At 39.8% G+C, this 16,616-nt stretch overlaps 1 protein-coding gene and 1 pseudogene across 1 annotated transcript; one reads left to right on the top strand and one right to left on the bottom strand.

The window, feature by feature from the left end:
• Positions 1-5,950: 5,950 nt before the first annotated feature.
• Positions 5,951-7,015, bottom strand: LOC137029493 (trace amine-associated receptor 13c-like). Its single transcript, XM_067399104.1, has one exon. It carries the CDS (start codon positions 6,965-6,967, stop codon positions 5,951-5,953), a length of 1,017 nt encoding a protein of 338 aa, XP_067255205.1. The 5' UTR covers positions 6,968-7,015.
• Positions 7,016-10,599: 3,584 nt separating this feature from the next.
• LOC137028310 (trace amine-associated receptor 13c-like) lies at positions 10,600-11,609 on the top strand (annotated as a pseudogene).
• The last annotated feature ends 5,007 nt before the right edge of the window (positions 11,610-16,616 follow it).

Raw genomic sequence — 16,616 nt, 5'->3', positions numbered from 1 at the left:
ATGGACCATGGCATGGCAATGGTGGACTTGGGTCATGGGGGGACCTAGCAAGCTAGGATGCAATGGAAGCCATGACGGTGCAGAAAGTTCAAGGGACTATGGCGGTGCAGGTAGTTCAGTGTGCCAGAGAGGCGCAGCCTCCATGGCCCTATCAGGGTTGTGGCCTGGAGCAGATCTTAAATCTGGCTCACGGGCTAGAGTCTCCTCTGGACGCTGGTCAGGGGGTGGAGAGGATGCATGCCTGGCCCAAACACACCTAAAAATAGTGCCCATAACGGCCAGTGCTGCACACTCTGGAGACTCTGCCGTGGTGACCATCTTTGCTGAGGGCTCAGGCATGGTAGACATCTTGGCTGAGGGCTCAGGCATGGCGGCCATTTTGACTGAGGGCTCAGATGTGGCAGCTATTTCCAAAATGAATCAAAACATAACACAAACAAAGACATGGCATGAAGCATATAACACAAAACTTACCAACAGTTGTCACACAGACAACACTTGACAGAGAACAAGACAAACATGAGGGTTTAAATACACACAGACTAGTGACTAACAAAGACCACCTGTTTACAATCAAAGCAATGAATCAATGAGAACAAGACACATGAACAGGGGAGCACATGGCAAGATCACATGATTAAAACATGACAAAGAAGGGAAGCACATGGCAAACAGGAACATGAAACTTGACAACAGGGGCACGTTCAAGCTCAAACCAGTGCGCAACGTTTTGCTACGTTTTCCGGGTTGAACGACATGTTTCCTAAAACGGTCTGCAACGGTGTGCAACAGGTTTGAGATACGTTTTCTCTTGTTTGGTGGGTGTGTCAGAAATGTCAGCCCAATCAGTGGCAAGAAGATGTATATAAACCACGCGGTATTAAAGAGACAGCTCACACAATGGATATTAATGTAACATAAAAATACTATAATTATATATTTTGCTATAGTATTGTGATGTGACACTTAATAAACTTTGCTATAGTCAGAGGAGAATAGTTGGTAAATATTACAATATCATATAGCACAACAACAGTGATCAGCTATTGATAAGCCTAATACAAACAATAAAAAATATAGATCAACACAGTCAAGTCTAGTCAAATTTATTTATATAGACAATTGGTAATTGTTTCAAAGCAGCTTTACATATTAGAAGCACAGAAAAAAGGGAAGTGGTTAAAAATAAGCTGTACAAACAAGCGTGGTAATATGTAACATATACAAGATGGTGCTACATTAAGCCAATGTCGGCTGACTCCCAGGGGTGGAAAAAAAACCCTAGGAGAAAAACCCAGCATGCTAACACTGGGAAAAAAAGTCCTAGGAGGGAAAAAACCCCTTGGAAGATATATATATAATATATGTAAATGGATATGGAGATCAAAATCTGAATTATACATTTTTATTATAGAGATTAAAAATAGATTATATATAAATATATGTAGGGGATACAGGGATTAAAAATCTGAATTTTAGATGCAGCCAGAACTGGATCTGGAGGCCCATTGTCTCCTGGGCTGCATTGTAGTCAGGTCCAGACACAGGTTCTCCATCTGATCTGGATACGGCCTGGATCCAGCACCTGGCAAACCTCAGGATAAGCAGAGAGACAGATATTAGCGTAGATGCCATTCTTATTCTGATGTACAGGTATATCTAGTGTCATAGGAAATGTTCTCGGTTCCGGCCGACCTAATTATTGCAGCGTAACAATCCTTTAACGGATTTGAAAAATGTTAATGTATTGATAATGTGTTATGTGTATGCAAGAGCAAAGAGATGTGTTTTTAGTCTAGATTTAAACTGACAGAGTGTGTCTGCTTCCCGAACAATGCTAGGAAGATTGTTCCAGAGTTTAGGTGCTAAATAGGAAAAGGATCTGCCGCCTTCAGTTGATTTTGATATTCTGGGTATTATCAGCTGGCCTGAATTCTGAGATCGCAATAAACGTGAAGGACTATAATGCATTAAGAGCTCACTTACGTACTGGGGAGCTAAACCATTTAGAGCTTTATAAGTAAGTAGCAAGATTTTAAAATCTATACGATATTTAATAGGGAGCCAATGTAATGTTGACAGAACTGGGCTAATATGGTCATACTTTCTGGTTGTAGAAAGAACTCTAGCTGCCGCATTTTGGACCAACTGTAGTCTGTTTAAAAGCCGAGCAGAACAACCACCCAGTAGAGCGTTACAATAATCTAGTCTTGAGGTCATGAATGCATGAACCAACTGTTCCACATTTGTCATTGAGAGCATATGTCGTAATTTAGATATATTGTTTAGATGGAAGAAGGCGGTTTTACAGATACTAGAAACATGACTTTCAAATGAAAGATTGGTATCAAAGAGCACACCCAAGTTCCTAACCTGTGATCGATACGACATCTCTTCATTAACTACTACAGACTGATAATGGTCAGATAAGTATGATTTGAACCATGCCAAAGCAATTCCACTAATGCCAATATAGTCTTTTTAAAAGAATGTTGTGATCGATAGTGTCAAAAGCAGCACTGAGATCTAATAACACTAATAGAGAAATACAGCCACGATCGGATGATAGGAGTAGATCGTTTGTAACTCTAACGAGAGCAGTCTCAGTACTATAGTATGGTCTAAATCCTGACTGGAAATCCTCACAGATTCCATTTCTTTCTAAAAAGGAGCACAGTTGTGTTGAAACTGCCTTTTCTAGTATCTTTGACAGAAAAGGTAGATTCGAGATTGGCCTGTAATTTACTAAATCTCTCGGATCTAGTTGAGGTTTTTTAATAAGAGGTTTAATAATAGCCTGCTTAAAGTTTTTTGGCACGTATCCTAGTGTTAAAGATAAATTAATTATATCAAGAAGTGGACCTACGACCTCTGGAAGCATTTCTTTCAGTAGTTTAGTCGGCATTGGATCTAACATACATTGATGATTCAACAGTCGTTGATTTTGATGATTTGATAAGTTTAGATAATTCTTCCTCTCCTATAGCGGCGAATGATTCTAGATTTACCTCAGGGACACTACGGTGCACTGTCTGAAGCGAAACTGTAGACGGTTGCATGTTTTTAATTTTCTCTCTAATATTATCAATCTTGCAAGTAAAGAAGTTCATAAAGTCATTACTGCTGTGCTCTGACGGGTAAGTCACGGTAAGAAGTGGATTATCCTTCACCTGAAATGTTTGTCTTTTCATCATGAAGTGCAAGTCAAATGTTGTATAACAATAATAGAAGTTTCCACAAATCCCTTCATTTGATTGGGATGTTCTCTTTTATTCTGGACGGCAAGGGCAGTCACTGTAACATCGAGCGTATTTTGTAGTATTAAACACGTATTTATACCGACTACATCAGGCTCTGAAAATTATTTTAAAAAGAACACAAAGAATGGCCTTCTCAGCTGCCATAGTTGTAACTCTTGCGTCATCAGAACAGGGTGTTCACAAGCCACCGTTTCCGTTTAAAAAACGTTTTGTAACGTTTTGTCGGGGCTGAACGCAGCCCAGGCTTGTTTGACTTGATGCAGCACCGTACAGACCGATCGGCAGCTGTCTTGAAGCAGTGCATGTCGGTAAGGAATTTTGTTCGACTTGAGACAGCGCCGACGCCATGTGACTGTGACGTATGGCTTCAAAGTACCGCGAGAGCGATTCGAGATTAGCCGCCTGAGTTAGTCAGTGCAGTTTCTCAAGAGTAGCTGCACGAGCTCTGATGACGACACAGCTGTTCCACGATTGGCCAGATTCAATGCATGACAATGATCATGTGTGTTTCGTGTTTATTGTCACACCTTCAGTTCCACTATTGCTCACAAATCTTTATTTTTATAATAGTTATAATAGCTCTTTTCATGTAGTCACTATGTTGTATTGTGTCATGTTTATCAAAATAAAACTGATAAAAAACGTAGACCTCACTACTTTAGTTTTTATATAGTATATGCTTATATTGAACTTTATTCTTGTAAAAACAGCCGCTGTAAGCAGTACATAAAGTATTGAATGAAAATGTCTCTGAAACATCAGTGTATTAGTCAAATATTGCATTTTTTCACTTAAGCTGTGATAAAGTATGCAAAAGCAGCTTCGTGAGCGTCACTACGGGAAGCAGAAAGTGTCCGACTTCACGTCTCCATTTTCAGCTCCTCCCCATCTGCACGCGGCTACTCTCGCCGATCAGTTACATTCAGCCGCAGCTGATGTCGAACACACCTAATGACTATATACAAAATAAGAGACATGAAACTATATACATGAAACAAAACCCATCACCATCCGTGACAGTAACATGCTGTACGGTCGCAAAATACAGTTCACACATCAATGCTTCCCTGCTGGTTATAAAGAAGCACTTTCCTAAATACACTATTCTGTCTGAAAAGTCTAAATAGCTGCTGCTAATTACAATGGCAATATCATAAGCTAAAGAACAAAACCAACAGAGACAGATGCTTATTAAAGGATTAGTCCACTTTTAAATAAACTTTTCCTGATAATTTACTCACCCTCATGTCATCCAAGATGTTCATGTCTTTCTTTCGTCAGTTGAAAAGAAATTAAGTTTTTGATGAAAACATTCCAGGATTTTTCTCCATATAGTGGACTTCAATGGCCTCCAGATGGCTGAAGGTTTTTGAAAAATATTTTTGGCGATATTTTGTCTTTATAAAGCATAAACGGTTGTATTTTTTTCTAAAATGACCGATCGTTTTGCTAGATAAGACCCTTATTCCTCATCTGGTATCATTTAAAGCTCTTTGAAGCTGCACTGAAACTGCAATTTTAAGCTTCTTGAAGTGACAGACAGAGATGATCACCAATATGTTCAGAAACACAGTCCATGCTGACAGCAATGAAAAAACTTTGATGTCCGCTTTCCTGCAGAGTTTAGCTCCAACCTTGATCAAACTCAACTGCCCATAACTTTCTCTTCAAAGAGCTTTAAACGATACCAGACGAGGAATGAGGGTCTTATCTAGCGAAACGATCAGTCATTTTAGAAAAAAATACAACCGTTTATGCTTTATAAAATATAATATATAATTCTGGAGGCCATTGAAGTCCACTATATGGAGAAAAATCCTGGAATGGTTTCATCAAAAAACATCATTTCTTTTCGACTGAAGAAAGAAAGACATGAACATCTTGGATGACATGGGGGTAAGTAAATTATCAGGAAAAGTTTATTTAAAAGTGGACAAATCCTTTAAAGTTTTACTCATTGTTATTTTCTGTGGGTACAGTAACAAACAGACACAAAACGATCAAGAGCAAATAAAATTAAACTACTAACTCTCATGACAATCATAAACAGTCCACAGAAGGTCTCCAAAGTACCAACACATTTCAATCAGTCTAGTGGCCTTTATGGGCAACACAAAAAGTCCATTAAGCAACTGGCCACCACAGCCAGAGAGAGAATAATCAGGTTGGTTGGAATGTGAAGCTTCTTGAAGTGAGAGATGGAGTTGATCACCAGCAAGTTCAGAAACACAGTCCATGCTGACAGCAATGAAAAAACTTTGATGTCCGCTTTCCTGCAGAGTTTAGCTCCAACCTTGATCAAACTCAACTGCCTATAACATTCTATAAACCCTGAAGACCTTGATTAGCTTGTTTAGAGTTGGAGCAAAACTCTTAAGGAAAATGGACATGGAGGGTCAAAACTTGTATAAATCATATCTGAGAGCTTTAAAACATAAATATTGTGATTTACAGATACTTTATATATAACAACCTACATAAGCAATTGTCTTCCAACTGTCATGGAACCTCACAAGTAACTAGGCATGGGCCGGTTTCCAGGTATACCAGTTTCAAGGTATACCGCGGTTTGAAAAAGTCATGGTTTCAAAACCACTAATATTTTCTGTGATACTGTTCCCGTGGTATGAGCTCTTTTTTATGTATTGTCAAAGTCCAAATTGCAGTAAAAATCAGAAAATCTACTAAAATCATGAATAATCTGTAAATATGTCTAAGAGAGAGGATGATGGCTTCAATATTTTAAGAGTTAAGATGTGTTTAACTGATATTTTAAACCAGCGGTAAAATAAAGCATAGACAACAGGATTCATGCCTGAGTTAACATATATAGTCCATAGTAAAAATGTCATTGTAGCAGAAGAGATTATTGTACTACTTGTTAAAGACAAGATATAGTATGGAATATAGCATGTCAGATAAGCTGTCACAATGATTCCTAATGTCAGAGCAGCTTTACTCTCAGATTTCCTCCTCACTGAGCTCTCCATTACACATTTACCACCCTTCATCAGAAAGTTTATAACTTTCACTTGCTGATGTGCAACATAAAATATCCTCAAATATAAAGTTATGATCACAGTCAAAGGAAACAAGAAAGAAAAGAAAAGGTCAACAACTATCCATGAAAAACTTATTATCAAATAGCACTTTCCATAGCATGAGTCTGTTCTTTGTGAGCTTTCAAAATATCTGCCACCAACCAGAGAGACAGTAGTATTGTAGGCAAAGGAGAAAAACCAGCAGAGACAGATGCTTATTAAAGTTTTAGTTGTGGTTATTTTCTGTGGGTACAGTAAAGGGTGACATACAGCCACATAACGATCAATAGCAATTAAAACTAAATTACAAATAGATGTTGACAGGAGCAGACCCATGATTATCATAAACATTCCACACAAAGTGTCTCCAAAGTACCAGCATGTCTCAATCAGTTTAATGGCCTCTATGGGCATCACAATAAGTCCAACAAGCAAGTCAGCCACAGCCAGAGAGAGAATAATCAGGTTTGTTGGAGTGTGAAGCTTCTTGAAGTGAGAGATGGAGATGATCACCAGCAGGTTCAGAAACACAGTCCATGCTGACAGCAATGAAAAAAACACATACATGAAATTGTCTTCATATCTGGAGCGTTTTCCCTTGATACATGATGAGTTGATAGCAGGAAAGCAGTATAGAGTTTCATGATCCTCTGTCTCATAGGCCATGAGTGAGTCGTCTCCTGTTAGGAGTTTGTTCTTCTTTCTTTGCTTTCCTTTTATTTATACAGTGTCTGGATCAAACAGACCAACCCATCTACCGCCCACTCTAATGGTGCCTAATAACAATTATTTTCTACTATAATACTGACTTTCTGTATTCTAAACTGCAGCCGATAGCCACTGACCAGGGTTTTTCCTGTGTCAAAAATGGTCTTCAGTGGTGGCAAATGAACATGGCCACACACATACAATACAAAGTACCCTACCACACGTCAATTTAACGACCTGGAGTAATTATTCTGCATGTACCACAGATACTACACCTTTTACACATTTATTTCACTATATTTTTCAGTTTTTAATCCTTACTGTAACGCTATTGTGTGCACACGCATGCGAGAAAGAAAGAATGTGATTTTCATAGATAACAAAAAGTAATTTTGTGTAAAAGTGAAAATTATTTTTATTCATATTTCATTAATATTTTACAACACATTGTTTTCTAAAATGCAATATTTCTTTGCATATAGACTGAAGCAAGAATGAGCTCAGGGGTGATTTACTGGAAAATCCATGTGGCTGACTGGTTGATGGAAAACAGTTTCCAGGAGTTCATCCCTACAATGTTGATCTGATGTGTACAAGGTTGATCTTACAAAAATGCCCACCCTCTTTAACTTCCCTTTTGTAGCAAACAGACATTTTCACAATTAAGCAGATATGACATGCAGTGTCAAGCATGCGAGCCTTTCAATGATTCTCCTTTGCCCGTGAGCGTGGAAAGACGCGTTTGACACACCCTCGTCAGTGGTCACAAAAAAAAAAAAAAAAAAAACGGCTGGCAAATGGTGGATGGGCACGCAGGCCTATTAAATTATTCTTATTATGCTACTTTTATTATTAAATTAATATTGCAGTTCATTTGCCCCACAATATCATAGCACATCTGTTACGGTATGCTGGTGTATCAAACACACGACAAGGAAGATACAAGTTAAACAAGTCTACTTGATAATCCAAACGGAGAATCCAGAATCCAGACAGGAACATACACCAACTTAGAACAAACGATACCTGACAATGAACAGACAACAAACAGGAACTTATATGCACTGATGAATTAACTCAAATGACATACAGCTGTGATGATTAGTGTCCATGGTAACAGATAGTGGCAGGAAACTAGAACAAAGGAGCACATGTGACAGAATGAAAACCAAAACAAACAGAACATGACGTGACTGTGACAGTGCATCCCCCTCCGGCGAGGCGTGTCCTCGCGCCGTAGAGAAACAAAGGAGAGGGCCGGGATTCTGGAGATGGGTGATGGTGGATGGTGAAACGGGCAGATGGAGACACAAACCAGGAGTCCAGATGGTGGTGATATCCAGGTGATGGCCTTGAGCAGGGGCTGCAGGATGTACTTCCAGGCCACAGCCAGGGTGTTGCCCCACGACGGCTTTGATGGAGGGAGGACCCATGAGGACCAGGCCTGATGAGGACTGCCATGGGGATGACCATAGGCAACGACAGCAAGGATGGAGCCCACCGCACAGCCAACAAGCTGAGGTAGTGTAGAGATGGTGAGGATCCAGGCGGCCATGACAGAGCCGCAGTGACGACCTCCTGAGATCAAGGAGGGGATCCGGAGGTCTGAGGACACGTTGGAGCGACCGAGGGTGGAGACGGAGCCTGAGGTAGGGTGGAGCAAGCTGTAGTGTAAGGGGTGGAGGACAGAGAGCAGTGGACAGTACTTAAGTCTGCAGCGGGGGCAATGCAATGTCTGACCCAGGTGGAGCCGAAGTGCCAAGGGAGTCTGGCATGGTCGAAAGGCCAATGGTCCACTCCGAGGTTGAGGGTGGAAAGAGCGCAGGCGCAGGAGTCAGAACAACGGAACGAGGCAGCTCGAAACCTTCCAAGGCTGGAGGCGGAGCTTCGGGCTCCTCGTGCCCAGGAGGCCCAGATCCCGACAGGCCCGAGATGGTGCCACATTACTGACAGGAGGTGGTACCGAGGGATTGAAGGGAGACGGAAGTGACTGAGTGGCACTGATGGCTGGAGACTGGGAAACAGGCTGGAGTTCCATGTAAAAATCCAAAAGCAGTGGAGTGTCACACGTAAATTGGAGATGTGGTGGGAGAGGCACGCTGGACGGGACCAACTGGACAGGTGACAGTACTGGGGCAAGAAAAATGTCCTCTCCACACCTTAAGTCCAGCAGTGTCTCAGCAAAAAACTCAATCTCAGTAGTAGTTCTCACTTCCGAACCCTCGAAGTCCACCAACACTCCCTCGGCAATGGATGGCTCAGCTGGCTCACACACCTGGTCAGGCATACGCTGCTCGGGATCCATGGCGATGTGACCCCCGATCGCTCTTGTATGCGTGGGCGGCTCATTCGCGGTGGTCTCCGTCGTACTACCTGCGGTGGGCTCAGGTTGTTTATCCTCGCTGTCTGGGTGGTTCTGGCTGGGCACTGGATGGGAAGTGGGGTTGGCGGCAACATCGATGGTGAATGCAGATCTGCAGGATGCCAGCACCCACTCCACATAGGACGCGAAGCTCCCTCGAGGACCCTCCCCGGACAGCTGTGCACATGTGGCGGCGTTGAGTCCGACGTACAGGAATGTGCACAGGCAGTAGTCTGGGAAGGTGGTCTGATGGGCGAGATCCAAAAACAGTTGTAAATGTCTCTCGAGAGAGCTTTTTCCCTGCTCAAGGTACATAAGTCTCACAGGTGGGTCCATAGTGAAGGCAGGGGTGAAAACACGGAACAAAAAAAACTGAACACGAAAATAAAAAGAAATTAAAACAAACACATCGCTTTACTTCTTGGTTGGGTATTCTGTTACGGTATGCTGGTGTATCAAACACATGATGAGGAAGATACTAATTAAACAAGTCTTTACTTGTTGATCAACAGGTGAATAGCTACAGACCTCCAAACTTCACGTGGCCTTCAGATTAGCTCAAGAACAGTATGTAGAGAGCTTCATGGAATGAGTTTTCATGGCTGAGCAGCTGCATCCAAGCCTTACATCACCAAGTGCAATGCAATCGGATGCAGTGGTGTAAAGCACGCTGCCACTGGACTCTAGAGCAGTGGAGAAATGTTCTCTGAAGTGACCAATCACGCTTCTCTGTCCGACAATCTGATGGACAGGTCTGGGTTTGGCGGTTGCCAGGAGAATGGTACTTGTCTGACTGCACTGTACCAAGTGTAAACTTTGGTGGAGGGGGATTATGGTGTGTGGTTGTTTTTCAGGGGTTGGCCCCTTAGTTCTAGTGAAAGGAACTCTTAATGCTTCAGCATACCAAGACATTTTGGACAATTTCATGCTCTCAATGTTGTGGAAACTAGGGCTGTGAGATATAACGATATATATTGTTACCACAAAATAGAGTAAAAAAAACAAGTACAATCTTCGGCACACTTATCAGTGCACAAGGAAGGACTACAAACCCTCTTACATCTTAGCTTCAATCCACTGTTCTGTTCATGCATCATTGAAATAATTGTGCCATTATGCATCATCAGAGTGGGTGGTATATGGGTTGGTCAGTGTGATCCATACACTATATAAATGAAAGGACAGTAAGGAGAGCAGAACAAACTCTTAACAGGAGGAGACTCACTCATGGCCTATGAGACAGAGAATCATGAGACTCAATACTGCTTTCCTGCCATCAACTCATCATGTTTCAAGGGAAAACGCTCCAGATATGAATATTATATCATTTACCTGTTCATATCATTGCTCTCAGCATGGACTGTGTTTCTGAACCTGCTGGTGATCATCTCCATCTCTCACTTCAAGAAGCTTCACACTCCAACCAACCTGATCATTCTCTCTCTGGCTGTGGCAGATCTGTTTACTGGCCTTATTTTGATACCCATAGAGGGCATCAAGCAAATTGAGATGTGTTGGTACTTTGGAGACACTTACTGTGGACTGTTTGTAATTACCGTTAGGTTGCTTCTTTCTTCATCTCTTAGTAATTTAGTTTTAATAGCTGTTGATCGTTATGTGGCTGTGTGTCACCCTTTAATATACCCACAGAAAATAACCACAACTAAAACTTCAATAAGCATCTGTCTCTGCTGGTTTTGCTCTTCAGTTTACAATGTTGGGTATGTAATTAGTAATGGATATTTTAATATCTCACTCAAAACCTGTTATGGTCAGTGTATTGTCATGAATAGTCTTGCTTGGACATTCACTGATTTAATCTTTGTATTCCTATTTCCTTGTGTCTTGATCATCACTGTATATTTGAGGATATTTTATGTTGCACATCAGCAAGTGAAAGTTATAAACTCTCTGATGAAGGGTGGAAAATGTGTAATGGAAGGGTCAGTGAGGAGGAAATCTGAGAGTAAAGCTGCTCTGACATTAGGAATTATTGTGACAGTTTATATGCTTTGCTATATTCCATTCTGTATCTGTTCTCTAACAGAAACCACTGCAGTCTCTTCCACTACAATGACATTTCTAGCATGGACTTTGTATGTTAGCTGTGGTCTGAATCCTCTTGTCTATGCTTTATTTTACAGCTGGTTTAAAATATCAGTTAAACACATCCTAACTCTTAAAATATTTCAGCCAGCATCATCTCTGATAGAAATGTTTACAGATTGTCATTCATGATTGTGGAGATGGGGGGGTTCATTTATTTCATTTTTTTGCACTTAAAGCACAGAATTTGATTTCCATCCCTGAAAATGGACAAATACTGCTATTGCAACACAAGTGATATGTTTTCATGTGTTCAGGTACAAGAATGAGACATAAATGGTGAACGTAAATGTTGACTGTGTTCTAAGAAAATAGTTCAGTGTAGTAAAAATGGACTGCTTTAGTATGTGTGTGTTATGTATTTTAGTGCTTATTAAAGAATAACATCATTGCATTATCAACATGCTAGCATCAAACTCTTTAAAACCAACTGTGGGTGTCCTGTGCTCTTCACATGCAGATCTGCTGCTTATGTAGGCTGGTATACATACAGTAAATTATCTGTAAATCACAACATTTATGTATAAATGCATCACATATATGTTCATTTACATAATTAGGAGAGGTTGTTGTCCTTGCACCAGACTCACCTTTAGCCATTTATCTCTGATATTACTGATAAGCATCATAGTATCTCCAGTAAATGTATAAAAGGTCCCACTGTAGTCTTTGTTTCGCTGGACATCAATGTTCTTGTACTTTATACTGACATCTGTAATTGTTGATAAAATGTAAAAGCTTAATTTTCTGATTTCATGTGTCTCAATTTTGTCTTATGCATAGCAATGCAGTTTGGAAAGATTATGGACCAGTATGAGCACTACACTGCACTAATGTTCTGCTGTAAAATGTCTTGATCCAACTTGGAACTCATTTGAATCCTTTGATTTGAAATATCCCTAAATAATAAGGCCGTGACATACCAAGGTGATGGTCAGCTATTGTTGAGCATCTCTCAGCTCAGTTTTTGTGCTGTGTTCTGCAACATTGGCACTAGTCAAACCACCATCAGTGGCTTTTTGGTGTTGAATCAGCATTGTAGCAGTCAGTGAGAGAGATCCTTCTAGTCGGCTGTTCAGTTTAGGGAATCAGTGCACAAGAAGAAAAATGATAGTGACGAAAGCTAGCAAATTACAAAGTCAAGATGGCACATGCAGAAGACTTAAAATTTTGATTATGTCATTATCTTCCCTAGCCTCAAGTGTAATTTTCTGATTGGTACCCTTGTGTCATGTGTCACATTCTCATTGGTTGATTGTGTAAATTGCTTTCAGGTGTGTCTTATGTCATTAGTGTCATTATTTTACTTCAGTGAAAAAGGTAACATGTGACTTTTTTTAAATAAAAGGTCAAAAAGCTATATTAACAAAACAAGGAACTGGACACAATTAGAGGTGCACAAGGAAGGATTACAAACCCTCTTACATCTTTGCTTCAATCCACTGTTCTGTTCATGCATCATGAAAATAATTATGCCATTATGTATCATCAGAGTGGGCAGTAGATGGGTTGGTCAGTCTGATCCAGACACTGTGTAAATGAAAGGACAGTAAAGAGAGCAGAACAAACTCCTAACAGGAGGAGACTCACTCATGGCCTATGAGACAGAGGATCATGAGACTCAATAGTCAAAGCACTTTTTACAATTGGTAATTGTTTCAAAGCAGCTTTACATATTAGAAGCACAGAAAATAGAGAAGTGGTTAAAAATAAGCTGTACAAGCAAGCGTGGTAATGTGTAACATATACAAGATGGTGCTACATTAAGCCAATGTCGGCTGACTCTCAGGGGTGGAAAAAAAACCCTAGGAGAAAAACCCAGCATGCTAACACTGGGAAAAAAAGTCCTAGGAGGGAAAAAATCCCTTGGAAGATATATATAATATATGTAAATGGATATGAAGATCAAAATCTGAATTATACATTTTTATTATAGAGATTAAAAATAGATTATATATAAATATATGTAAGCGGATACGGGGATTAAAAATCTGAATTTTAGATGCAGCCAGAACTGGATCTGGAGGCCCATTGTCTCCTGGGCTACGTTGTAGTCAGGTCCAGACACAGGTTCTCCATCTGATCTGGATACGGCCTGGATCCAGCACCCGGCAAACCTCAGGATAAGCAGAGAGACAGATATTAGCGTAGATGCCATTCTTATTCTGATGTACAGGTATATCTAGTGTTATAGGAAATGTTCTCGGTTCCGGCTGACCTAATTATTGCAGCGTAACAATCCTTTAAAAGATTTGGAAAATGTTAATGTATTGATAATGTGTTATGTGTATGCAAGAGCAAAGAGATGTTTTTAGTCTAGATTTAAACTGACAGAGTGTGTCTGCTTCCCGAACAATGCTAGGAAGATTGTTCCAGAGTTTAGGTGCTAAATAGGAAAAGGATCTGCCGCCTTCAGTTGATTTTGATATTCTGGGTATTATCAACTGGCCTGAATTCTGAGATTGCAATAAATGTGAAGGACTATAATGCATTAAGAGCTCACTTACGTACTGGGGAGCTAAACCATTTAGAGCTTTATAAGTAAGTAGCAAGATTTTAAAATCTATACAATGTTTAATAGGGAGCCAATGTAATGTTGACAGAACTGGGCTAATATGGTCATACTTTCTGGTAGTAGTAAGAACTCTAGCTGCCGCATTTTGGACCAACTGTAGTCTGTTTAAAAGCCGAGCAGAACAACCACCCAGTAGAGCGTTACAATAATCTAGTCTTGAGGTCATGAATGCATGAACCAACTGTTCCGCATTTGTCATTGAGAGCATATGTCGTAATTTAGATATATTTTTTAGATGGAAGAAGGCGGTTTTACAGATACTAGAAACATGACTTTCAAATGAAAGATTGGTATCAAAGAGCACACCCAAGTTCCTAACTGAGGACAAAGGTTTAATGGAGTACCCGTCAAGTGTTAGAGAGGAAGGTTCGTGAGGAAGTTTTTGGTCCAAAGATTAGGATATCAGTTTTTTCTGAATTTAATAATAAGAAATTTCTTGTCATCCAGTTTTTAATGTCAACTATGCATTCTGTTAGTTTTGTGAATTTGTAGGTTTCGTCAGGGCGCGAGGAAATATAGAGCTGAGTATCGTCAGCGTAGCAGTGAAAACTAACACCATGCTTCCTAATTATCTCTCCTACGGGCAGCATGTACAGAGTGAAAAGCAACGGTCCTAGTACTGAGCCTTGTGGTACTCCATATTGAACCTGTGATCGATACGACATCTCTTCATTAACTACTACAGACTGATAACGGTCAGATAAGTATGATTTGAACCATGCCAAAGCAATTCCACTAATGCCAATATAGTTTTCAAATCTTTTTAAAAGCATGTTGTGATCGATAGTGTCAAAAGCAGCACTGAGATCTAATAACACTAATAGAGAAATACAGCCACGATCGGATGATAGGAGTAGATCGTTTGTAACTCTAACGAGAGCAGTCTCAGTACTATGGTATGGTCTAAATCCTGACTGGAAATCCTCACAGATTCCATTTCTTTCTAAAAAGGAGCACAGTTGTGTTGAAACAATACTGCTTTCCTGCTCATCATGTATCAAGGGAAAACGCTCCAGATATGAATATTATATCATTTACCTGTTCATGTCATTGCTCTCAGCATGGACTGTGTTTCTGAACCTGCTGGTGATCATGTCCATCTCTCACTTCAAGAAGCTTCACACTCCAACAAACCTGAATTAGGAATTCACTAAAAGGAATTATTGTGAGAGTTTATATGATTCCATTCTGTATCTGTTCTCTAACAGAAACCAGTGCAGTCTCTTCCACTACAATGACATTTCTAATATGGACTTTGTATGTTAGCTGTGGTCTGAATCCTCTTGTCTATGCTTTATTTTACAGCTGGTTTAAAATATCAGTTAAACACATCCTAACTCTTAAAATATTTCAGCCAGCATCATCTCTGATGGAAATGTTTACAGATTGTCATTCATGATCATGGAGATGGGGGGTTGATTTGTTTTCTCTTTTTTTTTTTTTTTCAATTTTTTCTATCCCTGTAAATGCACAAATGCCGCAACTGCAACACATGATATGTTTTCACCTGTTCAGGTACAAGAACGTGGAGAGAGGATTTAACGCCAGGAGAAACAGGAGTGAGTGAGAGTGACAAGGACTGCTGGCTGCCACACTCCCAAAGACTGACTGGAGCGGACGGAGTGAATTCCACTGTTTATGTTGGAAATTGTTTTGTGCCTGTTTGCACACCTTTTTGTTGAAGTTATAAATAAAGCAGCCAGTAGTCACAGCCGACCCTTGTCGTCTTCCTTCCTAATATCTACGAACCTTGTTACAGTCATCATTTAATCACCCTCATGTCTGATGTGAGGCAGAATGACCATTCACTTACACTGTCCAGAAAAAAGATGCAATGAACATAAATGGTGATTGAGGCTGCCAATATCTCTTCTGTGCTCTAAGAAAGCATCACATGTATTCTTTATGGAGAAGCGATCCCAAAATCTACTTTTAAGATAAAGTAAATCCAACATGTGTAAAAATGCTTGAAACCCTATAATGTATTTTAATATTTAAATACCTTTTTTTTTCAAGTAACTAGTAAAGTAATGCATTATTTATACATTTACAACAGAATATCCATGAGTAAGAAAGAGTTGCATTCTTAATAATAGGTTACAAAAGTTATTTTTGTCCTATTCATTGATTGACAATATGAGTGTTGAACTTTCTTCTCCTGCATCCTATTCCTATGAAATTTGGAATGGCATCACAGCTGAAGGTTTGTTTGAACTGCGCCCTCTACTGCACAGGCAAGAATTTGCATTTCCTTTCTTTGGTCAGAGGCTTATTCATTTCACTTGTGTGGTGTGAAAGGGCCTTTACATTTGCCAAAAATAAAACATTTTGTTTGTTATTAAAAAGCAAACAACCAAGCCCAGCCCAGGTGAGAAAAAATAATACATAATTAACGTAACATCACTTTCCATAAAAAGTAACTAAGTAGTGAAATGAATTAGTTATTAGTGTTTTAAGGAGTAATGCAATATTGTAACATATTACTTTTAAAAGTAACTTTCCCCAATACTGATTAAAACATTACATTAGCATCAACTCTTTAAAAAAAATCAATTGTGAGTTGA

This window comes from Chanodichthys erythropterus, chromosome 10 (genome assembly GCF_024489055.1).
Source record: "Chanodichthys erythropterus isolate Z2021 chromosome 10, ASM2448905v1, whole genome shotgun sequence".
NCBI classification, from domain to species: domain Eukaryota; kingdom Metazoa; phylum Chordata; class Actinopteri; order Cypriniformes; family Xenocyprididae; genus Chanodichthys; species Chanodichthys erythropterus.
The sequence above is the reverse complement of the archived record's forward strand: the minus strand, read 5'-3'. Positions and strand labels throughout refer to the sequence as shown.

Bases quoted from the DNA above. Each gene is read 5' to 3' on its own strand.
- LOC137029493 (XM_067399104.1), bottom strand. From the start codon at position 6,967: ATGGCCTATGAGACAGAGGATCATGAAACTCTATACTGCTTTCCTGCT.